Source organism: Cyanistes caeruleus, chromosome 1 (genome assembly GCF_971803275.1).
Source record: "Cyanistes caeruleus chromosome 1, bCyaCae1.hap1.1, whole genome shotgun sequence".
NCBI lineage: Eukaryota > Metazoa > Chordata > Aves > Passeriformes > Paridae > Cyanistes > Cyanistes caeruleus.
In genome coordinates, this window is record NC_141701.1 from 125511500 (window position 1) to 125538223 (window position 26724).

At 36.7% G+C, this 26724-nt stretch overlaps 1 protein-coding gene across 7 annotated transcripts in view; it reads left to right on the top strand.

Annotated features, from left to right (window-relative positions):
- THSD7A (thrombospondin type 1 domain containing 7A) overlaps positions 1-26724 on the top strand; it is a 266504-nt gene that overhangs the window by 59063 nt on the left and 180717 nt on the right. For 5 of the 7 annotated variants that reach the window (XM_086855865.1, XM_086855880.1, XM_086855910.1 and 2 more), the window contains one exon: positions 18849-19375. In XM_086855865.1, coding sequence (XP_086711991.1) covers positions 19210-19375 — 166 coding nt within the window. In that variant the 5' untranslated portion in view covers positions 18849-19209. Of the gene's footprint in view, positions 1-18707; positions 19376-26724 lie in introns of all 7 variants that reach the window. The other 2 variants (XM_086855894.1, XM_086855884.1) reach the window with 1 other exon arrangement.

Genomic DNA, 26724 nt, shown 5'->3' on the forward strand with positions numbered 1-26724 from the left:
TATTTTTGATAAAAATAAATTCTAAGGTCTTATCAAACTGAAAAAACTGTGATATGGTGGTAGATCAGTTCACTTACTATAAAACAGCTTTTCTGTTGAGGATTTATTTGTGCATATTTACTTGAGCTTGTAGGTATTAGAGCCAATATCTAAGCAGTCTACTTAAACATACCATGTTCACCTCAATTTGGAGAAAATAGGTCAAATTCTGACATATAATGTGACTTCATTAAATTAGAATTCTGTCTTCCTGGTGCCAACAGATTGATGACAAATTTAAATTGAAAATATTTAGGGTTCATCACCTTTGCTAATGCTGGGAGAGCAGCTTTAGCTTCAAGCTTATTTTAAAAGGTAAGAATTGTGTTTTGTGCATTTCTCTAGTTGTGTTACGTTAAATGAAAAAGGGGTTTTGCTCTGTTTTATTTTTAAAAAAATGTATTGTGCATATCAATTCTGTTTATCACTCCAGGAGTTGAGTTCTGTCCACTGGGGTCAGATTGCTGCCAGGGGAGTATAACCCTTCCCCAATGGCATAGGTTAAGTGGAGAGATGTCTTTAGCTGGAGAGTTCCATAAGGGTACATATGGAAGTGTTGTGAAGTCCTGCTTTACAAAGCCAGGAGAAACTTCTCACATATTCAACCCTGAGTTAGTGCAATAATGAATAGAAAACAGAAGGTAGAGCAGGGCAAGAATAACCCGCCCTGCACATCAGCCTGAGTGATCTCAGAGGTTTTATCTTGGTTTGGCCACAATGGCCTGCTTATTTGTAAAGGGGAAAACCTTTGTGGCTTCACTATGAAGAAATACACTGTCAGCTCTAACGAAAACTGTTGGTCTCAGAAATTACACGGAATGACTGAATGCTGTTATAAAAACACTTCATGTCAGAATATGAAAAAATTGCTTATTTGTGCTGAAAATAATCATATTCCAGATGTTTTATACACATTACAAACATTATACTTACTTCTGTGTACTGAACATAACTGCTTGACAACATATTTTGTAGATAAGTACGTAGTAAACCTTGCTTCTCTTTCCCCCATGGTGTATCACAGATGGAGTAAATGGGGCTGTAACTCCCCTGGGTTCTTAAAAATGCACTGCCTTAGTTCAGATGCTGTAGCTGCATCATTGCCTTGCTACTAAAACTGTCGGACTCAGTCTGGCACACTGGATGCAAAGCCCTGCTAGATTAAACTGGCAGCTTTGCTTAAAATCTCTTTATGGATTGTTAATCACTAAAACAGAGGCTATTCTGCAAATATTTACTGGACTGCAAGTGTTCTTATGCCTGGATAATCTGGTAGATTTGAAAGGCAATGGTGAGCAGCTATTCTGAATTAAGGACCACGTAAAATACCAAAGTAGTAGCTATAACAAGAGTTTTGACTTATCTAATTAAAATTCTTGTCTTTCATCTTGGCATAAGTTTCTCCCTGGAATTCAAGGAAATATTTTAGGATTTATTCTTAGAATGATCAGTTTTAAATTACAGGAGTGAAGTGGATGACATGATTGAAGCGACTAAAAGCTTAGTCTAGAAACACTTTGAAAGTGTTGAATTTCCTTTTTTATTTATGATGTATATTGAAACACAGAATACAGTTGGAATTAATGAAAATCTGTCTGCTTCTATGTCCACCTTCCTTATTTTTACCACAAACTAATATGTAATAGGTGGATCTGGGAAATATGTTTAAAAGATAATTTTTTTCTTACTTTTTTTTTTTTTTATTTTCCCAGAGGGATTTTCCTCCCCCTTAATTGTGGCTTGGTGCTTTGCTACTTACATAAGTTGGTGCAATAAAATTAAAGTAACTTGTTAATTCAATTGAAGAGTTTGTTTCCTGTCAAAGGATTTGTTTTTAAATCTTGAGTCTTACTCTTCCCTTTGCCCTGTGAAAAAATATATAGAGGAAATTAATGTTTCAATCTTCTTGGAAAGCACATTTAACAGGAAAGGGAGGGCTATATTTAAAGTAGGAAAGGAAAGTGTTAAAAGGATTTTGAAAAACATAATTACTATACAGATTTAACGTATTGTATAACTGAAATTATATCAAGGAGGTATCTAAACAGAAGAAATGCAAATTGTGACACAGTAAGATACAAGTTTTGCTAATACAGCTCATAGGTTGTATAAATATTTTGTGTTATTTTAGTAGTTTCTGAATCCTAGTGCTGACTGAAATGTCTGTAAACTTTCATATTTTATAAAGTTTAACATCCACAAAAAAAGACACTTATCCTTTTTTGGTTTTGAAATTATTAATTTAGCTAAAGCATTTTCTATGTTCAAAATCCTGCATCGCAGCCACAGAAGTCCCATCTGAAAGCAATCTAATGGCAGAGGTGAGGGAGACAGCAGTTGAGGGATGCTAAAAAGATGCAAGTAGTTCTTATTTCAGCCATTTTTGGCTCAAAGGGGTGTCAAGTGAATTCTTTAACCCATACAAATAGAGTGCTCTTACAACTTAGCTCCTCTGTGCCCTTTCAAAGTGTGAAAATTTATGAATTACTTAATAAATTTTGAATTATTTTAATTTCCTCAGTTTTCCTTACATGTTCATGAGGCTTCCACTATGGTTAAGATAGCAATTTGGAATCAGGCACAAATTAAAAAGGTATTTTATGAAGTCACTCTTAATATAAAACTCTGTGTTAGAGGAATATCTCCTCTAAAGACAAGGTCCAGCCTATCTAACACACTGCAGGTTTAGCTGCCATCTGATGGAGAGTGGAAGGCTTCCTGATGTCCCATCCATTTCCATTTCCTCTTCCCACAGAGGGGTCTTTTACCACAGCCCACAGTTTTGCCTATTGCTGAGCCCCTTCAGCTCATTCATTGTCCAGCAAGCCATGGCAGCACAGCCCCCTCAGAACTCTCATTCTTTTGCACTGTTTAATGGGGTGCTTAAAACTTACTGTTACAGAGTTATTGTTGTGGCTCTTCTGTTTTGGAGAGCACAAGCGTAGGTCTTGCACTTTTCCTGTGCTGATTTCCTGGCTCACAGTCTGTGCCAGCTCCCACTAATATCAGGACTAGGGCCATTCCAGTAATTGTTTTGGATGGAGAGCATAGGAGGAGTCCTGGATTGGGCTCATTTTCAGCAGATTAACCTTTAATTTGCTGGTCTGCCTTCTAATTGCATTTTTGTTTACATGGCCTGCGGTTATGGTGTTTTTACAATATAAATATGAAGTTTGCACATTACAAAATTACTTTGATCTTTACTAAATAACTGAGAAGGCAGTGTGATGGGAGCAGACATACTTCTGGAAATTTAAGCTTCCAGATTTCTGTTGCTGCCAATCTGTCCCGTTTGGGATTTGTAGTTGGAGAGCTGTATTTTTAATAAACCGTCAGCCTGACCAGCTGTGTGTAGTGAACTTCTGGAGACAACTTCTTTCTAAAATCTTTGTTTTTCTTTTTTGACCTTTGTTAATGGACTGTCAGGTATAGTTGGGTTAATAGGTAAAGGACTTGTAACTGTTATCTCCAGCAATTCTTAATGTTAGTTGTTTTATTATGACTCTGGAAAGAGTGGATGAATGTGAGATAAGTCTTGTACCTGTTTGAAGTGGGAGAGGTTCCACAAAGGTGTTCGATTTACCTCAAAATGTCCTTCTTAATGTAGTGAAACTGCATAGTTTCCCTTTTAAATTAAAGGCAATCTGAAACATGAATTTCATAGAACTCAAGGGGTTTTTTCAGTGATTTCAAAATTTTAATTTGCACTTTAATTTTTATGATTTTTTCTTTTTTGGGTTTAAAATTATAGTAGTATATGATAATGATAAATATTACTTAGGTACAAGTTACACTTCTGGTACTGCAATTCACATATTTTCATTTTCTTCCGTATGAATTTATGTGTCTAGTACTGTTGTGATGTAAAAATGGTGTTCCCACTGAAACATCCCAAACCATATGCAGCATTTACAAAACTTTAGCACTAAGCTAATATCACTACTTGAAAAAACAAAGACAAAAATAAGGTAACAGTGCACTGTGTCAAAGATGTGATCTTAAACTGCATTTGTTTCATTTAGCATTTCATCCCTAGAGTGGAAATTACGTGAGGCCCATTACTATTTCAGGTTGTATCATTCATCAGTCAGACACTTGTAACATTGCTTTTTTTCAGGTAACTACTAGAATGAATACCTATTTTCCTTTTGTTTTCTCTTTTCTGTTTTGTGGGTTTGTTTTTGTTTTGTTGTTTTAGTGTTAGTTAATTGTTTCAAATATGGAGAAGAAAAGTTTCATGGGCAGTTTCAAATGGGTAGGAGAGCAGTAGATTGGCCTGAACCTGGAGAGTGGGAAAGTGAACAATGGAGGCATGTTTCCATTAGATTAGAAATATTATTCTTTGGAACTCAAGGTGCAAATTATCCTGTGCCATAATGTTCTTTTCAAACACACAAGATAAAATTTGCATATCTAAATTGGATCAGCTTGAATGGGTTTCCCTGCTGTCTCAGCCCCTCAGCTACAGTCTTGCTGAAATGGCCTGCAGGTGGATCCAAATAGTAATTTTTAAGTCTATTTTTAAGAGCATCTTTGAAATAATTTATTTTTCTTTTAGTTTTGTATTGATTTCTTGCAGTGAACATCAGCAAAATTTCTCCTATGTCTCATCTGAGTATAATCTACATGATAATTAGAGGTTTAAATTTAACTGTGCTTACACTGGCTTTAAGAATAACAATTTAAACTGGGTCAATAAAATCACAATTGTTTCATATTGTTGAAATAATAACTTTCCCTTTCTCTTGCCTTTCCCCCTTTCCTTTCATCTTAGAAGTAGTGTAATGTTTTATTATAAATGTGACCAATTTTACCATCCAAGGGAAGACCCTGCAGACAATCTTTTTCTACAATGCTGAGCTTTTCTTCTGTTTTTTAAGGTAGACCACTGATACTGTAGTGATTCTGATTTCTGTTCTCCCTTTCAATAAACTCAAACAAATTTGATAATATTTTATTACATTAATCAGGATGGAAGTGTATATATTATTTTCACCTCTACTAAAACAATTGTATTCTAAATAGATTTTTATCAAGTGTGAGGGGAGACCTCATCATGGTCTGCAGCATCCTCATGAGGGAAAGTGGAGGGGCAGGCACTGATGTCTTCTCTGTGGTGACTGGTGGCAGGACCCGAGGGAATAGCAGGATGCTGTGTAAAGGGGTTCTTAAATTGGATATTAGAAAAAGGTTCTTATCTGAGAGGGTGGGCACTGGATCAGGCTCCCCAGGAAAGTGATGACAGCATCAAGCCCAGCAGAGCTCAAGGAGCTTTCAGGCAATGCTGTTATGCATGTGTGTAATTTTTGGGCCAGTGTTTCTTTGAGTCCCTTCAGTCCAGTCTGAGTCCCTTCAAACTCTGACTACTCTATGATTCTATTATTCTAATTAAATTAATCCAGCTGTTCAATTTATTTTCTGTTCATTTGGTATTATGACTTCTTCTAATATATAAAGGAGAAATAGCTTAACTTCTGTGGACAACAGGGATACAGCTCAAAGACAATATTTTATGTCCTGTAAAATAATTAGAAAGTTTAAAGGGTAATATTTTTACAGTGTCTCTCTAATGTATGTAAAAAAAATGGAGCACGATCTTAGGCTTTGATGGTTTCTGTATCAAGGAGTGGATGACATAAAGCTTTTTTTTTTACTAGCTCTGCCTGTATATTAACTGCAAAATGTTGATGTAAGAATAAGAAGTATGCTGTCAAGATGGTCCTTGGGCTCCATTAAATGAGCAAATAGAAGCAGGAAAGGGTTTGACATCAGCTGAGCTTCCCTAAACCTCTGTCCAAGGTGCTGAGGGTTAATGTTCATCTCAGCATTGTGGGACAGTACCTTGTGTGCTGAGGGACTGGCTCAGGTGGGTCACCTGCCACCACTGTGCTTATTTCAAGGTAATATTCTGGGTGACTTTGGAGTTTAGAGGCCTTTGGTTTAGGTTTTGAAGTTTTGTTTCTATCTTTGTTGTTGTTTCGTTTATGTTTTGATTTTGTTTCTAAACTTTTTACATGGTCTACATAGAATGTCAGAGTGTGATAGAAAAATCAGATTTGGTTTGGCAGTTTTATATACAGGTGGCTACATCTCAACATGATCAACGTTCTGAGTTTATCTACTGGCCCTAGTTCAGGTTGGTATTTCTGTTTCTATATGTAGGAGGTCTGAAGACCATTCAGTTCTGTTAATAGTTCTCATTTATGTATTTTTGGTGTTTTTTTCTCTTGCTCTCGCCCAAGTAATTTGAAACTTTGAGAATAGGCTAGGATTACTGCTGTATCCTGTGATGATGACAATCATATATTAGTCAGAAAAAAACCCACCCTAATTACTGTTTCTGGATGCAACATTAGCATTGCATGGGTTTTTTTTTTGAAGGTCACAGTAACTGCCTTCTCCCATCTGAGTAATATTCAAGGACATGTGATTGGCCTAAATGCCAATGACTGTGTCTAACTCCTGGAGCCTACAGTGTTATACTGCCACAGAAAGAGATTAATGATCCTACTCCTGCAAAAACACCTTGGATATAATTGGTGAGGGGAGTATGGAATAAGAGATATTCTGGAATATCTAATTCTCAGACTGCAGAATTAGTTCTCTTGCTTTAGGCTTTTAGTGAATACAATAAGGTCTAAATGTTATTTCTGGCATGGGGAACAAAAAATACCAGCATTTGGGGGGAAGATTCTGCCTGTGTTGTGATGGGGAGAGGAGGAGTTGAACTCCAGGCAATAGAGTGCTGTTGTGCTCAATTTGTTAGTGGACCAAGCAAGGAAGGATGGGCTCTGTACAGGAAATCTCACTTGTACAAACACAAACATGCTCATCTTGAAAGTCACCTGACACGTGCCCCACTTAGCACTGCAGTGACTTGGTACAACTGAGCTGGGGAGAGGAGAGGCAAGAAGGCAGAATTCTCTCTGACTGGTCCCAGAGTCAGGCTTTGGGCAGTGGATTAGTGGCAGCCTGCACTTCTCCAAATTTGGGCACTGCATCTGCAAGCTACTGGGCCTGTGTGTAACCTGTGCTTCCCCACAATTTGTGTGTGTGTATTAGCCAGCCAGCCTCAGACCACCCGTGAAATCAGCCCACAGTGGCATAGGGTTGCATCTTTGCTGGCTTTCAGGTGTTACTCTGGTGCTTGCTGATTCATGCCCTGTACTGATGTTCATAACATTGTAACATAAGGCACATTTCATGATGTCACATCATGAATACCATATTATAGTTCTGAGAATAGGTTGAGTAGAACAATATTTTGGAATATTGTAACTGTTTAACTTCATTTATATACCCACATATGTTAACATAGTATGTTCACCGAACTATGGGTGTGGTGCTTGGCTTGCTGTGGGAAGTCTCAGGCAATATGTCATCATAGTTCAATAATCAGAAAGGAGATTGTAAAGAATTGGTAAATTGTAATGAATTTCCTTGCTTGTTTCTCTCTGGTTAATCCTTAGTCTTTTAAATTACATTTACTGTTTATAATCAAATGTGTTTCAGTAGAGCAGACATAACACTCGTACTAAGTGTCATTTCTCATATTTTAGTTCTTAGTGTTTACTAGCAGATCGAACATGGATTATTAGTTCATTAGGGAAAATCAGGCTACAGAAAAGCTAATTAATAATGAAAGAGTTGTTTCTGTGTAAAACAAGAAATACCTTCAAAGTTTTCCAACAATCTTTGTTAAAAAACGGGGTGTGTGCTTTGCAAAGAAAGAATTTGTTCTGCGATAGTGAAGCTAATTATTCTCAGCACACACTAGCTGTGTCAAATTGCAAAACGAACATCAGACTCTGTATGTTGCAGGAATTAAAGCACCATCAGTTGAGTTAATGAAGAGCATACAATGAATATGATCTCATTTTTGCAATGCAGTTTAAGTGAAAGCCTTTTAAAGAACTGTTGCAAAAATCATAATTTAGAGGGGGGGAAGAAACAATAAAGCAAATGTTTGCTATCTGTTTTAATTACTTTCTCCTTAGAGGTATGCATTAGGTTTATTTATTGTTTGATTTCAAATTATTTCTCTTAAATGGTTTAAGAATACAATGGCTAATGATCCATTCTGAAATCAAATGCATAGTCTTCTGTATTCCATTATACAAAGCCAAAGAAACTAATTTTTGATTGTTTCATTGTGATATCATGTCTACTGCTACTATCAAGATCACTGCTTGAAATTATAATTAGCATAAGCATCGGAACCTGAAACAGAATATGAAATGCAGAAGAGAAAGGGAATTAGTGCAGGTTTTTTTTTTCAAGTGGGGAAAAAAATGAAAGTGGATATCTGTATTATGTGCCAACTGTGAATGTAGTGAAAATGCCATCCCCTATTAACATTTCAATTATTTTTCTTTCTGTAGAATCCCTTACAAAGACAGCACTGTGAAAATCTCCCTGTAATAGATCTCCTTGAAAATTTTAAATGTTTGGTGGAAAGAAGATATTTTGTCCTGACCAAAGATAATAGCAATTTTCATCTTGCATACATGGAAAAGAGATTGGAAGGTGTTTTTTCCTTCTTTCTGTCAAACATTCAAGATGTGTGGTTCTTCCCTGTGTCAAAACTATGTATGCACTTAGAAAACTTAGGAGATAATGTCAGAAGCCTGAACTCTTATCAGAAGCAGGGAACCTTTATTGTACTTCACCAGTCCCTTCAGATATGAAAATTAAGTATTGGGAGTTTAGAGAAAGTCCTGTCAAATGGCCTACCTGCAAATCAAGAATATTTTTTCTCAGATATCACTTCAATGAAATAACTCAATATAGTTAAATTTCATATGAAAAAAAAATAAATCTTGATTTGATGCCTTAAGTTTTAGCTTTCATGTTTTTCATACTCTGTGTTGCCTAGGTGTGTAGCTTTGAGTGTTAGTGAGCTCCCTTCACAGGGTAGGTAGACAAAACAATTCCATTTCCAGCTTGATACCAAGGACAATCATTACAAGTTTCAGGCCCAAAACCATAAACAACGGTGGACTGAAGAGAGAAAACAAGAAGGCTGGGACTTCATAATCTGAAGCTGTAATTGGACAATTAGCCCCAATATGCAGATGGACCAAGACTTATAAAAATGTGAGACCTTATGACCAGTTGTCCATTTTGTGACCATTTTTTTGTTCATCTTGGGTGTAGCCCTGGCCAGGCTCTTGTACTGCCCAAGGCGTGTCCTTTAAGGCCTTTCAATAAATACCTACTTTATTCTTAACTCTGTCCAGCCTCTGTTCTAGGTCAGCCTTCTCAAGGCATCAGATTCACGAGGTTGGAAATCAAGCATTTTGTTGGTCAGTCAACCAGATATTGACAGAGGAAGGATTTGGTGTATGGATATGCATGTTTAAAGTGTTTGATCTAATGGAGTTCTTTCCTGAATCCTGTCAGTATAGGGTATAGTCTTTGCTATGGCAACCCTTTCGCTTTACGGAACATGAATTTATTGGGTTGCACCCGCCTTAAGTCTAAGTGAGGTACAATGTGTCTGGCTATTCAGTGAGTTTCAGTGTTTAAGATGTATTCAAAGACCATAAGATATTTAACCTCCTTTAAATAAGACCACGTACAATAACCAGATTTGGAAAAAATTCTACAAATGTTGTGGTTTTGTTTGTATACCTGTAGAAAGAAGAAAGGACTAAAATGATCTGGGTATTTAACATTGTTATCCTCCAAGGTTTCCAAAGCACATTGCTTATAATGTTTTTCTAACAGCTTTTGGAGGAAGCAGAATATATTTTTTGTTTTCTTCATATTTCTTCATGTGAAAGTCTGAATTATTTGGTTTTAGGGTTGATAAAGAAAAATACTAAATAGTAATACACTAGAAATAGCTTTTGTACATACTTAAGGATTGAAAATACCTCTGAGTCAATTGTCTGATGGAGACGTATTTGATAATATTTGAGCATATGTAGAAGTATCTGCAGGAAGTGGGTGGAGGTGGACCTGGTGGTGAGAGTAATTTAGCAACATATTGCAAAAATTTCTATTTTCCTTTCACTGTGTGGGTTGTCTCAGAAAAGTAACCTTATACTTAAGCACTGATATGGCAGCCAGGCAACTGAAGTTGTGTGTTATATCTGTATTTATATATGGGGACTAAGAGAATTTAAGCTGAAATAAATTGTGTTATTTAAATAATTGATATAAAAGCATAATAACTTACTTTTTTTTTCCTATTGATACATCTAGGAAACAGATTTTTATGTGAAGTCTGACTTTTGCTTTATACTTGAATCTTTTTTTTTTTTCCCACTGGTATATCATGTCTACCTATTTACCTGAACTCAGGTTGCTGTTTTACCTGAACTCAGCATCATTCAAACATTGCCACTGTGGTTACAAAATCACAACATTTTTAATGCTTCAAATTTTTAATGCTCTCCACACTATTTTATCTGTGCAAATTAAATTTCCTTGTTGCAGGGAAATCATGCTCTACTCATCTCCATCATCTACTGGATGGTAACAACTCAACTGCATGCTGACCTAGACACAACTGCTTTGCAGGTTTCTATAATATTTCAATAATGGTTCTGTCACTGACAATCTCCTCCACACCATTTCTTCCTTCAGTGAGCAGTATATCAAATTAAGCTGTCTTATACTCTGTAGAGAGTGTATAGATGCAACTGTCAGTTATTTAGACCAAGTAAAGTTTTGAGTCTCACAGGAAAAACCTGTACAAGTACCAGAGCTCAAACTAACTAAGAGTTACTTGCAAAACTCTTAATCCTATTTTCAGATACACCAATGTAACAATGATTGGAGAAAACTTTCTATATCGTATTTTGTCATCACAGGGAAAAGCACTGGTGCCAATTTTATGGGGTTTTTTCCATCCTGAAAGTGTCACATCACCTTAAGCTTGGTTTGATCCCTTTGAATGAGGCTTTAGTTGTAATAGTAATGCTGATAATTTAGGATACATTTTTCAGCGGCACATAATGTATTAAATACATCATGATGTATATGCAGAAAATTCAGTTACATGTAGTTGTGATATCAGGTATCTTAGTGCACAGGTTTGGCTACTTGCTTTATTTTGCCATAGAAATATTGCTGCAATAAAATGGAGGTGAGGATGGGGCTCAGCAGCAGAGGAGGAAGAAAAGGCAGCACTTAAGAGAATGGGAGGTTTTGTTAACACAGCTCAGCATTTTGCAGTCTGTGTGTTTTGAAATGGTAACTTGCTTTGATTAATATGCACTTAGAATTTGCTATCTTTGTGGCCTTCCTTATTTAGATTTACTTTTTCATTGTAGTTTGATGACTAAAGCCATCAGAGCCGACTTTAGTGAGTGACCTAGAATTTTCAATAGTAAGAGTGATCAGTAGGAAGAGATTTGCCTTCTATCTCCCAGTTAAAGCAGCTACCATATAATGGAACAGGACTGTGAAGTTTTAGATAGTATTACAGAGGGAAGGTTTTATTTTGGGATACTATCTTTAGGGCTGTAGCTTTAATTATAAGCTAAGATTCTGCAAAGTCTTATTAATAATGATAAAATGGGGTTCTATCCTAGGGCTTATTTAGTTAACTGAACCTTATTTATTAATTTAGAATGGTTTAAATCTCATCTCAGCTTACCCTGTGTCTGAATGGTGTGAGATACTTTAATCAGTTTACTGAAGTTACACTCCTCTTGTTCATCGATCTGTTGAAGCCTGCACAGAACACACAGCTGTACTTTTGGCCAGCTAAATTAGGACTCTTAAGAAGTTAACAAGTTATTGAAAGCTATTTCCACCTATACTGTGTTTGTCACTACTACTGAATCTGGCATTTCTGGAAACCACTGAATGTATTAGTTAAGTTAGAAAAAACTGCACCAATGGAACAACTCACTAAAGAAATCAGCCTTGTTTAATTTTCTTATTAATTTGTATTACTGAACTAATTTGAGAATTGATAACAGAATGTTTGGGTGATTTATGGCCTGAAAAAGAAGACCAATGTTTCCCTCCTTGAAAATGGAAATTGGCTTGTCAGACATTTAGATGAAGAATGATCAATCAATAGGATTTTAATAAGGAAAAGGTTTGAAATTGACTGAAGGTGGCTTTTGTTTACGGTGATTTGGTATGTGCATATTACTAAGCTCTCCCTGGAGAGGATTTTCAAAGGCAATAATGGGCACTGATTTTCTTTGTTTATTTCATTCTCTTTCTGTTCCCCTTGTCAGGGATTTCAGTACTTACCTCTCCATTGTGTTTTTGAAATCTTCCTGCCTGCTCTTCAGGTCCTGTGAATAATTTTACTTATTTGTATTTAAAACGATGAGTTTTCCTGCAGTGAGCCTGTTGTCTAGATAAACATTTATTTCCAGCCTAAGTTCATGCTAGACATGGAGGGGTAACTGTTCCCATTGATTTTAGGAACACAAATTTCAAAAGTACATGCACGCATTGGAAGAACAGACTTGGAAAGATCCATTAAAATTCTGTATTTGATTACCTCTTGGAAAATCCAGTGTGATGGGTTTGGAGTCCAAACCTAAATGGCAGTTATGGTCAACTGTGTTGGTTTGTTTTCCCCATTAGCAAAGTTCCTATTGGGCTTTCTGAAATGCATGTAACCAAAGTTAGATGAAAAAGTCTCCATTCTGTGTGCAGTCTTATTCACATACCTATACAAACTGTAGATCCACAACTAATGTTTTAAAAGAGTAAACAGTATTTAGCATACCCACACAAATTCTGGTTGTCACTACTTCCTTGCAATCTTTTTTTTCTTCAGTTAGGTTTCTTATCTTGATTTCAGCCTGTTTTCTTGGCTCTTCCTATCACTGTTTTCCAAGCTTTCTATCCTAGTGGCTTAGAGGCCACCATTATGTTCCACATTTGCACCCAATCTTATTTTGTTTCCCCTCAGCACTCTGTAAGCAAGTGCAGATTGGTATCACAATTACAGAGGAGGTTGTAGTTTGTGCAGACATCTCTTTGGAGGTTGTGATGGGAAGAGCACACTGATCATTCCCAGCACAAACGAAGTTCAAGTTTATTCAAAACAGGGGTTACCAAAAGCTTTTGAGTGAAAAATTCACCATTTTCCTCATGCATATTTTTTCCCCCTTTTTATTAAGGCAGAAAACATCATGGAGCCAGTTTTGATCTTCTCAGCCAGTTCTCATCTTTGGATAGGATCTTCTTCATGTGGTTGGCATTGAAGCCAATGTAATCTGGGCAGAAAAGACAATGTTTTTCCCCAGTTTAAGGCCAGAAAGTAAATTTAGGCAGTTTAATCTGACCTTCTTCAGTTCTTGGACCATTGCATTTCACAGTGATATTGATCTCTTTAGCCCAGTAGCCTTTGGTTACATTACCAAGTCAAAACTAACTTTTTTCTTTAAAAAAAAGGTGGTAAATACACTTTTTTATCATGTGTCTTGATCCAAAGCTGGGTGCCCTCCTTGATAAATTCATTGATTTCTTACTTGAATTTCTCTAGCTTGAACTCCCAGCCCTAGACATACATCCTGACTGTACCAGTGTGCTCTCCTTACAAAGAATACTTGTGATCTGTGCGTATTTCATGCCAAGGATGTTAATTTTGTTGCCTACAATTATTTTTTATTTTTTTTTCAATTGAAAAACTCACCTATATTAATGAAAGAATAACTAGGAAAATGACTAGATATGAACTAGATTAACAACCAAAAAACACCACCCTTCTTCCCCCAGTATAATAAAACAATGAAATGAAAACCTTAAAAAAAGATAAATCCATTGAAGAGTTGCTATCTTACCTTAATAAAAGCAAAGCATTTATCAAATCAGAACTAGATGGTGAGATGTTTATAATCCTTCATGTAAGTAGAATCTTCATTAATTTTTCAAAAATAACTTTTTCTTGCAGCATTTTTTTTTAGTAAACAAGAAACATTGAAGAGTTTAAGTATGCTTTATTAATATACTCCAGTCACTTTGTACATGTAATGCTTTCTTATTTTTGTGCAGCTTACACATATAACTCCTAAATTTCATAATTTGTTCTCCAAATCCATGATCTAAGAGAATGAAACAGATTTAACAGACAGCCATCATGATACTTCTAATGTTTGCAATAAGTTATTCTAGGAAAACCATAATAATTGTACTACTTGTATGAAAGAGGCTGGGTTGGTTTTGTTTTTTGTTTTAAAAATTGCAAAAAGAGGATGTGACATAAATACCCGGGAAGGGTAAAATCAAGGCCTCTTACCTGCTATGAAAGAAAAAGAGAAATCCATAATAGCGTATTAAGACATGGTCGAGTGTGACATCTAGAGGCCGTATGTTTAGGATTCCTGAAGAATAACTTCAGCTGCAAGTTTTGCACAGCAGGTGTAGTTTTGGACTTCAGGATTGGAGTGGGCATATTTTGAAAAACGAACATAATATTTTTTTTTTTCAGATTTCTTTATTTTTAGCATATTTTTGTGGCTTCCCTGACTAGGGTCCCTAGAATTGATATGAAGAAAAATAAGAGACTGTTTCTGAATCTGGTAAAGAGTTCTTAATACTGTTCAACAAAGATTAAAAGAGCCCTGTGCAAATTATTCCATCCTGCAGTAGTCAATATCTAACAAAATTCTTGCAGGTCCCATCTGAAGAGAATTATTACAATACACTTGCAACCTTAGTAGAGTATCTTCATGAAAGGCTCTCACAAAATGCAGAACTAGAATTTTTGGCCCATGAGTTAGTCAGGGCATGAAGAGAACAAAAGCTTATTTTAACTGTTATGTGAATTGTTTTAGATTATGGATATTACAAGGAAACATATATTTAAGGGAACACACTTCACCTTCCTAACTTCTCTAGTTAAGAAGTTAGGGGGGGCAACCATATCACTGCATCCCATGAAATGGATATATCCAAGGGCATCATATTGGATTCATATGGCAGCAGAACAGCATCTTACAAATTTAGAATACTTTTCAGAAATATTTGGTACTCTATTATCCAGTGAGCATTGGATATAATAAAGTCATTGTAACTATAGAGCTAAATGAATAGGAGATAGGTGACTTAGTTGTTTTTGGCAATATTTGTTATTTTCATACCTAAGAGGGAGGAAAAAGTACTTGAGATCAATCAAAACTAGCACAGTTCATATGAAGAGAACTTTGACTTTTCTACACCAGAAATAAAACATTTCTCACTATTTAGAATTTGGGCTATTCTAGTACTCCTTCTGGAGATTTTTTTGTACTAGTCTAGTACTCATGCAGCAGAGATGGTTTAGTGAAGTACAGTTAGAGAGTTTGTAAAATATCTTCTGTAGATCCACAAAAATGGACTGAAACTTCTCTAAAAGTTTCTGGCTTGACCAGTCTGAAACTGAAGGCAGATGAAAGTGATGCTCAACAGTGATCTTGTGTATTGCTTACTCTAGCAACAAATGTGTGTATGTATTTAGTAGTCTTTGCATGCTCTTTGGCCTTACTGTATGTAGATATACCACATCATCAGGATATAAGTTAATATGATCTTGAAGCTTTTATTCATGGCTTTTCATAAAGAGAAGGGTGTTAGCATGGTGGCAGAGGTTAGCCTGGTAGCAGAGGAATACCACCAGCTTGATTCTGTATTGAAATATATGTCTTACCATTTCTCTCTCCAAAAAATAAAAGGTATTTCGTGCTTCCTTTGTCATCCTCTAACTCTTTAATTCCAGGAAATGTGAGCAAAGTTATTCTAATATTTCATGGCTACCACATAAAACATTTTCATAAAGGTCTTTGGGGTTAGTCATACTTTTAGCAGAAAAATGAAAAGTTGCTAAGTTGTCAGTGATTGTGAGAGTAGTTTGCAGACTTGTATCTGTAGTGCCTCAAATAAAATAATAGGATTATTTGGTTTTGACCTATCTCTGTCAAGTCCACCACTGAACCATATCCCCAGGTGCCACTGCTACATCTAAATAAATAATTGTATCTCTTGAGGCTCTTGTGTTGGTGCTCTAGGGGACAACAATGACACTATCAAGTTTGTGATATGCATACTAATGTCAATTGTAGTTTATTTCTGAGCTTTGTCTAGAGGCTTCTTCTCAGAAATACTTAACCATTTACTTGGGAATGTCTAAGCCATAAATAACTGGCAAATTATGATAGTTAAGTATTATTAGAAGATTACCAGTGGGTTGGAAATAGTGGTTGCATTGTTAACTGGAGGGAGGTCCCATGTTCACTGTAGCAAATAGAAGAGGGTAATAGGGCATCAGATGGAGTGGGCTGAAAATGGCTAACAACAGCATTCCCAGAAAGGTGTGCTGACAGCAACTGAAACTTAAAATCAGGATAATCTCCCTCTTGTTTAAGAAGTCTAATTCCTGCAGTTAGGTTGGTGAGGTTGGTTTTGGTGTTTGTGTCTTCAGGCACCAGCCTGCTCTTTGGCCTGGGGAATCACTGGCCTTTCCCTGTCCTGAGTAATAGATGAGTGCATGTATGGCATAAGTGATTGTGTCCCAAAATCAGCTCTGCAGAAATCCTTATTTTCCTTCCAGACACACAAATATTTTTTGTATAATAAATATTCCTTCCATTTTGTCTCTGTGACCTATTTCTGAACAGTTTTAATTCATTGTATCTTCTGACCAAAAAAAAAAAAATTAAAAAAAATAAAGTGAAATTATTCTTTTGGAGTTCTTTGATTTTGTGACTGAAAAAATGGTAAAACCATAAAAAGTAGTGTGAAAATATTTTACTTCAATAATCTGTATTTTAGTGGTTTTGAAGTATGCAGTCCTATAGTTGCATAAATACAAGAAAATATCTGAGTGTTTGTGTACGTGTGCTTACCCTCGCTCATGATGCTGCTTTGTTCTGCTGTCAAAACCCACTTTGATTCATTGTGCCAGCTACATGGATGATCTGTTCCCTGATGATGTTTCCAGATGATCTGAGTCACGTACAAAATATTCTCAGAGGCTTTCTTTATACATTCATTAAAAATTCCAGGTAGAATCCATTGTATTTAATAACTCTGGAAAGGGTGCCTTTTCCCCTAGTCTCTCTATAAACTTGGGTCATCCTCTGATGCACAGCTCTGGCTAAAAAGCCAACATTTTATTCTTAATTTTGCAAAGGAATATATAAGTAACATATGTTTTAAGTATGCAAGTCAATACAACTATTGTCATTGATTTCCTGAGGTTCTTAAAACTTCTTTAAGCCCTTAGATTCTTGATCCTATTTTTCATAAACTGTGAAGCTGGCATTATTTTTATTATGTTGAATATTCTCAAGTCCCTCTATACAGCCTGTTAAATAACGTGTGTGTGATTAACTTAACCACAGATGTAGCTTTAAAATGGATGTAAATCATCAATGAACTCAGAAAAAATTTGTTTTAAATCAGTGTTCTCTCTAGTTCAAGGCAAAGGCTGAAGGGGAAACCATGCTTTTTAAAGCGAATACAGCATGATGTAGAAGTGACTAAAATGTGTCTCCTGAAGTGCATTTAGCTGAGGGTACAAGTTCTGGATCAGGATGCTATAAATTTGTTAAGATCATGGCTTTCTATGTATCCCTTATCAACCTATAATCTCCTGATTGTTGCCTGTTTTTCAACAGCTGAGGAACAGTAATCCACACTTGCTTATCTCTCTTAATCACAGCCTCATGGTGCTATAGCTCCCTGAGCCTTTAATTCCCTCTTAGAGGCGTAACAGAGTGGAAAGTAAACAAAGACGAATTTGCAACCTTCAACATTGCTAATTTGCTCTGATGTCAGAATATTTAAACAGGCAAGGACTTGGGAATTATTTGATCACAACTGATTTTAATCTAATGCATGTGAAAAGGCTGAGTCTGGGAAGCTTGTGCAAAATGACAGGCGTCCCAAGAGAGGTTGACTGAAGGTTTCTTCTTTAAACAACAATAGCTCCATCATTTTTCAGCTCTGGGTCCTGTGCTCTTACTGTGTATTTTTGGTTGCATTTTTAATGCGACTTTCTGAATATGATATTGGTTTCCTTGAAAATTCCTCATTTGCTTCCCAGTTTATAGGTGTCAGAGCCCAATCTTTAGGCTTGTTACAGTGTCTGTTCACTGTGTAGTGGGTGGGAAAGATAAAGATCCCTATTTAAAAAGCTTTGTCTCTATCCACGTTTTTGTACCATCTTGACAGCCTAATGTATCCTGCATACTTTCATATGTAAAATGATTGATAACTTGATCTTCAAATTATTTAAAATTACACAGTTGATGTTTATGCATGTGTACATACTTGCTGGGTAAGAAAGGATGTTATCTTGTGTTCTATATTATGTGCACACTTCATCTACCACAGGGGTGATGGGCTTACACATACATACACATTATCATACACATATATTCATCTGTCCTCATAACAGATAGCTGTATGCCATTACCTGAAACAGATTTGATAAATATATGCAAGAAAAGGTAGTGTTTTAATTTTTTCTTCTTTTTTTGCTACTTCCATTTCCCTTCTTAAGGTCTTAATTGCCTGTTTAATGCATGTGTAATCACTTATTTTTTTGTTGTTTACAAAATGGTTAATGCACTGTACATAGTTTTATCAGGACAAATGTCTGATGCTCTCTTAATTGTTATATATTGTTCTGTTTATATCTGTTCTGGTTGAACGACTTGTGTTTCTGCAGCACGTCTGATGATGATTTCTTCTTTTCTTCTTAGTGTGTATCACTTGGGATATTCCAGGGAGAGACGTGTCTGGGAAGCCAGCCTTTTGCAGTCACTCTCTGCACTGAGATTACAGCGCTGGGCTATTTGTGTTTCTCCTCATCGCTGTTTCTCTCTGTCTCTCACTCTCTCCAGCTGGTGTAAATGACTGCTGCTGCCTCCCAGAGCAAGATAACCTGCTCAGTCAGCTGGAGCCCCCTGCGGACAGCTGTCTCGCTTTTAGCTGATGGAAAACCGCTATAGCCGCTGAATGGAAGAGCGTGGAGCGGCCACCATACCAGCACGAGGAGCTGCAGCAGCAGCAGCAGCGGCGAGAGCGAGCGAGGACTCTATTGTTCCCTGGTGTTAAACAGTTTTTCCTTTTCACCTGCCATGCACAACAGCGGGAGAGAGGTTTCCAGCCCCTTTCTCCCCGTGAAGAAATTCTGAAGAGGGGCGGATCGGCGGAGGGAGGCTCGGCGGTGGTGCTGCGGGTTTTGGAGGCGGCAGCGGAGGCATGGGGCTGAGCCAGGGGAGCGCTCCTGCCTGCCGTGGTCCAGGGGCTCCTGCCCTGCCCGCTCGCTGCCTGCGAGTCCTCCTGCTGCTGCTGCTGCTGCTGGCAATCTGCGACGCTCGTGCACAAAGTGAATTTCAAACTTCCTCAGTGTATTTGTGGAAGACTGGTAAGTCAGGATGCTGCGGTAACGTAACAGCAGTGTGTTGAGGTTTTGTTGTAAGTAATAACCTTTTTGTGTGCTTTGTGTATTTGCAGGGAGAAAGTTAATCTAAATAACTAATGTTTACTGGCAGGATTATAAGGGAAAAATAGGTCATCTTGCAGGATTCCACCATCCAGGCAAATATTGTAATTAAAAAACTCCGCGTTTGTGAGTCTGTGGCACTATTACTGTGATCTCTAATATATTTTCTGTGTCTTCTGAGGTTCTTCATTTTGTTTAGCAGCTCTGTGTTGTACATAAAGGTCAGAACATTAGTGCCTGTCCACAGTGAGAAGGAACAATTATTATAATTGGAGTCAGCATCATTAAAAGTACTCTAAACATATTGAATTTTCACAAAGAAAGATGTGATTCAGCACGTCTAATCTTTGTGTCCTGTGCTGACATGTAATATATTCAGTGTGGTAATTGATGGGGAGTTGAGTTTGTTAAATTTAGGTTTATTCCACGGTATATAGGACACGTGAAAGCTAATGATGGATTAGGTGAAATAATCCAAGTGATGCCAGATCTCATAACCAAAGAGCCAAAGGCAAATAGGCTATGTGGATTCAGCACCACAGTAGATGGATAATTTCCCCAACGTTGATCCTAATGAGTTACGTGTCGGTTTTAAGGATTGCATAGTCATAACAGTGTTTCAACCTTAACTCTGCATTAAAAATCAGTGGGGAATTTTCCTGTGTCTGTTAATATATTACATTAATTCAGGACTTAAGCAGTGATGAATATGTGCATTTTAGTTGTCTTGAAACGGTTTTAGTTCCTATGTAAGTAGAATCAAACTCTCATTTAGGAAATGTAGAAATTTCTGACTGGGAAATATTTCACATTGGTTCTGGCAGTTAGCTTACTTTCCTGTATGTTGCCAGGAATAAAACAGTCTAAAAAGTAGTACATTTGTTTAAAAAGTGATTTTTCATTAAAGGGTAATACAATAATAAAAGAGACTGCAAATTAATCATTTGACTGAGAAACAACTTTGAGAAGACAGTCTCTTTCCTGGATGGAGGGACACAGCCTTCTGCCACAGAAGCAGATCAATTTACAATTACAGTGATATCCTGAATTTTTTAAGAGGCTCCATCTATCCAGCAGCTCAGAGAGAAGATTAAAAGGAAATTCATTTAAACAAGAAGACAAGCTTTCCAATAACACTAGAAAGAGAAATCTGAAGAAGGGAAAATCCTTTGCAACTTTCACTTCTGACTGCAAGATGGGTTACACAATGACAGTGACCTTTTTTCCTTTTAAACCATTGACAAATTAAAAACAGCTTACTGTTCAATTACAGATCTGTAAATGTTCAACACACACTTAAAAAGAGATTATATATGTGCACAGGTTTATGTAAAGGCACAGTAATAATATAACATTTTCATAATGCATTTCACATTTACCCTAAGTTGCTAGGCATCAGCAGAATAAACTCTCCAGCATTTTATTATGTCTCCATTTAACACTGTATCTACTTGTATTTAAAAATACTAAAATAGTAACACAGTTTGAGGATGATAATAATTCTAGTGAACTACTGCTTAAGAAAACACTTGCAGTCCGTTTGCTGTGGACTTAACTCCACTTACTTTGCACATAGTACACGTGCTCTGAAGTCATGTCAGTTAAACCAGCCAGAAGGAAACTGTGTTGGCTTTTGTCTTTTCCCCCTTTCTACCTTCCTGGCAAAGACTGCTCTTAAGAAACTTTTGTGTAGAACAGGTATGATCCAATTACTTTGCCTAATAAAGCGCTAGTTCTTCCCTTCATCTTTCCTTCTGTGACCTCTCCCGCCTGTTTTGCCTACGATGAGAAATATTGCAGCCATAACATCAGTGATGAGATGGAAACATGATGAAAAACAAGTAATGAAAAACAAAAGTGTGTCTTTTCAGATGATGAATGACAAGATGCAGTGAATATGACACTGCATCTCTGTTTGCCTCCAAATTAAATTTTTACGCTCTTTTTCTTAGATGTGTGTTGAATTCTTTTGTTTTCCTCCTCCAGTTGTGGGAGGATGTAGAAAGTTAACTGGAAGAATTGCTGGTCAGTGGTGTGAAGTGATGTGTAGTATGGGATGTACAGAGTTCAGCTAAACTATCAGAGAGAAAAACAAAACTAAACTATAGTGAGCTCATGCACTTTAGATGATATTTTCCTTCTGTGAATGAGAGAGGTCAGGGGAATGTGTGGCTGAGACTTTGTCAAGGCAATCAGCCTGATTATATTTCTTTTGGGATCTCTTATGTCCATTTTTTGAAAACCATGCTATTTTTGTATTGTCTTTAGTCTGTCTTCAGCTTTTGTAAGTGCTAGTCGTGACTTGCATCTGTCTTGTTTTTAATTCTAAAGGTTTTTGAAAGAATGTCTTAGTGTATGCTACTCTGTGTCTTCTATACTGCTTTTCTGCATTATGTTTTCTTGAGGATGCCCTTGACAATAATCTGCAATGATTGTGGGGTTTGAGTTGAGCCATGCTTTATTTCATAGAATTATAATTTCATTTTGTTTTGTTTATGAGGTTTGAAGGTTTTATTTTGTTTTGTTGGAAGGAGGGGTGGAGTGTTCTAATTCAAATTTCAAGTGTTTGCTTTCAATCCATGAAAAGCTTTCGGGGGACATGATTTCCTGTTTACTACCATCCTCCTGTCTACTACCATAAAAATCTGAGGTTGTTGCAATACTCAGTTTAACCATTTGGGGGTTTATTTATCTTGGAGTTAACATATACAATGTTGTGAATATCTGCTTTGAGCAGGGAGGTTGAACTAAAAGTTATCTCTAGAGGTCCCTTCTAATCCCCACCCATCCTGTGCTATGGGTGCCATCACTGAGACATTTTTATTTCTCCATCTGAAACTGCTTTTGTTACTTTTTTAATCTCTTGAGAGAATGGGTATTTTGGTGTTGTGGTGTGTTTAATGGACCTTCAGAGTTTTGAGTGGCATTTAAATGAGCATAGTTGATTATAGATACAAGTGATTAAACTCACCAAACTTTCTCATTCCATCCTGTGCAAACCTGGTTTATGCATTTGATTCAGTTACAAATACACAGCTGGTTCATTTTGTGTGGCCACTGGGAAAGCCATCTTGGTTTTTAACATAAACTGAAGCAAAGTGATGAAACAGCAAGATTCCCAGAGTTGAGTCATGGTGTGTATCGGCTTGATGATCTGAGCTAGACAACAGCAGCTTTTAGCAACTCATGGAAGAGAAGTTGTGGTACTGAGGACTGGTGTTTGTATTGGTGTGAGGCTGACACACACTGCCAAGTGTTGAACTATTTATGCTGAAAATATGTTTAATGGCATGTTTTGTTCATGAATAATTTCCTTTCTCTGATTTAACTGATTTCATTTTCAATGAGCAGTTATTTGCTTCAGGTTCTGCACTCTTACATTGAACTTCTGTGAGTTTCTTAAATGCCATTTTTATTCTCCCTTAACTTTTTTGAATTGCTTTAGAATTTTGCTGGATATTACTGAATTTAATCTGAAGGAGAGTTGTCAAGAATGGAGCCAGGCTCTTCTCAGTGTTGTTGCCAAGCAATGAAACAAGAGGCACTGGGCAGAAACTGATGCACAGGGAGTTCCATCTGAATATAAGGAGGAATTTCTTTAGTGGGCAGGTGACTGTACACAGGAACAGATTGTCCAGAGGGGCTGTGAAGTCTCCCTCACTGGAGATATTCAAGAACTGTCTGCATTCAATCCTGTCCTGTGTGCTCTGGCATAACCCTGTTTAGGTGGGGAGGTTGGACCAGATGACACACTGTAGTCCCTTCCAACCTGACCCATTCTGTAATTTTCATATTCAAAGACACCTTATAATCTTGTGATACTGCCCACCATGGGCTAAGATGTTGATGTATCTGTAAGTTTTTCGGTGAATAATGTGATGACTGCTGATTCCTAAATGAAGACACCCATAAAGTTTTCACTTTTTTCACCTTATATGAAGATGCATACTTTTCTTAGTTTGTCATTTCATCATGCAGGGCATATATTTACCATTCCTTTACACAACTGATGAAGCATAGGTGTTTGTTGCTCCATTAGAAGTCTCTTTTACTTATTTTAACCCTCTTTTTCCTATGTTCATATATATATATTATATGCTGATTAATTGCTGAAGAATGCACAAAATCAGCAAGGTTCAATCACATTAAAATTGCATCTTCCAACAGCTTGAAGTAGTTCGCCTTTGAACTACTGAATGTGAAAGCAAATTACACCTTTGAAGTGGAAGATGCAGCATTGGATTAATATCTCTGGAGCAAAAACAGTCATAAGAAAAAAAAATCCAGGAGGCAGTGCCTTTTCCATTATTATCTGTTCTAAAGACTTGGTCAGATCTCAGATAGTACAGATAGGTGTAGCTCTACAGAGCTGTTTGAGATACCTGCCATTGTTGATACCAAGATTTGGTCTTCGGTATAACAATTAGAGTTGGACATTTTCTCTTCTTTTTAACAAGGGTAGAACCTGAAATAGGCTTTCTGTGAGTAACAGTGGGGTTTTATAATTAAAGTGGAAAGAGAAAAAGTCATTGTTTCCCGAAGAGAACAATTAAGTATCTGTATTTTCCTGCTTATGTTGTGTCTCCTATATGAGAATTTGTCCTTAGATGATAACGTGCTCAACTTTTGATGCAGTCAAGAATCAGAGGAAAGGCAATAAGTATGAGTGTAGGCAACATACAGAAGATCATAGGTACCTTTGGGGTAGTGGAGGGCAGGGGGCCAGGTGGTTTCCACTGGGGCCAGAGCAAACTCCATTCTTGCTGCAAGCTGCAGGAGCTCTTCTTAATCGCTTCCTGATATTATTCAGGTAACAGCATCTGTATGTATGTGATCTATCCTTGTTTCATTGCCTTGGCAAGAGGTTAGAACAAGTTCCAGAGCCTATAAACAAATGTTTTCTGTTTCAAGATTTTATTTTGAGATCTTGTAACCAAATCACACTTCACTGCTTACTATGAACTTTTCAACCCCTTGGTCTCCTACTTACCCACAGAGAGGAACAAGCACAACATCTGTATCATTGCATCCCTGTCAGGTTTTACATTTTAAGGGTCAAATATATTTTTAAAACAGTTTGGTTCCACAAGTGGAGTTTTCAAGAGTTCTGAAATTCGTCTGCTAACGTCTTTGGTGCCTAAAACCCATAAAATCACTGAATAAAAAAAATATTTCATTTTCCCTATGTATGACCCTAGGACTGTCCTATTTTCACTGCACTGAGTGTTCCTATCTCATATTAATGCCTGAGGAGGACAGAAGTCTTTCCTAGGACTGGCAGTCCAGCAGGCATTTCAATATATACCTAAATACACACTGACAGGAATTGTCAGAGGGGAAGAGGAAGAGAGAAAAGTTACCTAACCAAACCTCTGATTAAAGCACTTACCTTTAAAGGGCTGTGCCATCTTGTTTATTGCAGCTGTTCTATTACATAGGTGAAACTCCCCCATTTGTATTTATTTTTGTTTATTTTTAAAACCAGAGTAAAGACTTCTTGCAGTAATTGCACCTTGAGACTGGAGACAGATAAGCCTGTGTCAGTAACTAGGAAACTCCTGATTTTAAAGATATTATGAAGAAATGAGCTGAAGAGGAGGATTAGATGCTAGGGAAAATGCTAAATGAGAAAAAGATGTTGTATCTTGAGGCCTGACTGTCAGGAAGGGAATTCGCATATGATGATGGAAGAGATCAGTGAAGACCTCTTAAAGGGAAAATAAGGCCCTAGTTATGGCATGGTGAACTTCAGCTGGTGCCTCCACATCCTTGAGGAGAGAGGTCTGTCAAGATTTTTAAACTGTCATTGATTGTAAGAAGTGTTTTGACTCTATTGTCTGTCTATTTGATTCTCTGGTCTTCAGTTACAGAATAAAGTAAAAGGAATATTAATGAAAACTGCATTTCATCACCTTTTCAAAGAATAAAAATTATTCAAGCAAAATGTGCTGAAGAAACATTACTGCTAAATATAAATGATTCTCCAGGATAGAATGTGATTAAGTGTTGGTTACACATACACTGCATAAATTCATATTAATTAGAAATTATCACTTTTATTACGTTCTGTTATGTGCATCTAAGCAACCACACTCTGCTGTCGTCTCCCAGTTAAATCTGAATTTTGTGTAGTCAAATGGGGCTTGTCTCCTGCATTATCTTGAATAAGGATGTATTAATTTTCATTAGGCATGTTCATCGCTGTTGCTCTTTGCCCTCATTTCTAACATATCCTTTTAGATATTTTATTCAAAAGAAATTTTGCGAAGCATGTATTAAGTCTTTGATAAATGCAGAAGACTTGTAGTGCAGCCTGGCAACAGAATATTTGGCAGAGATGCAGAAAATGGTTGCTTTAAGGAAATTATTTATAAATGTTGTTTAATATTCTGTCCTTATTTAACAAAATCAAAGTAAATATTTAAATGTTTGGATAAAAATGTTGTGCTGTGATACTCTTTTTCTTATGCAGCTACTTTGCCATATTTGAAGTAGGAAAATAGAAGAAAGTGTGGCCGATATTATAAACCTAGTTATGAGAAACAAGTACTATATGCTAGGGTAATGGTTGATTTCACTTGGAGGATGGCATTTTGAAGCCATCAGAAAAGTCAAAAATGGTAGCTGGTGATGTACTGGTAGCAGAGGATGTCTGGATTGTTTTTAGCAAGTGTCCTGAATTGGATCAGCTCAATCCCTCTGCTTGTAGGGATGCTGGAAAAGGAGAAAACCTCAAAAGTTATGGGTTTTATTCTGCAGGCTGGGATCCAGTGTTGAATTAATTTAGGTTTTCTAATACCTTCTAGACCAGGGTTTAAGTTTACAGTTCTGTGTTTCATTTGATGTAATTTTTTAGCCTGCATGTCCACTGAGTTCTTGAGATAACAGAAGTGTGTATCTTATAACACAATAACTTCAGATTTAGCAGAAAGCCCAATTCCCATAATATAAAGTATAGTATTATCAATGACAAGTAAGAGTCAATATTTTGAGTTAAAATTTTCTATGTTATAAATTAAATTGTGTATTAAACTTTGTATTGTGAATAAGTAATTTCTGGTAAAGGTAAAGTACAATATATATATTTATCCACTTTATTGAAGTTTACAACCTGGATTCACATGTAATTTTTAATTTTACTTCTTCTGTGATCTGTTCAAAAACAAGTCCTCTTTTTGTAACAGGGCAGAAAGACCCTTTTTCTGGATGCATGTCCAGTCAAAATCTCTGTTTCTTTTTCGCAGACTAGTGAAACTGAAAGAAGTGGGTTG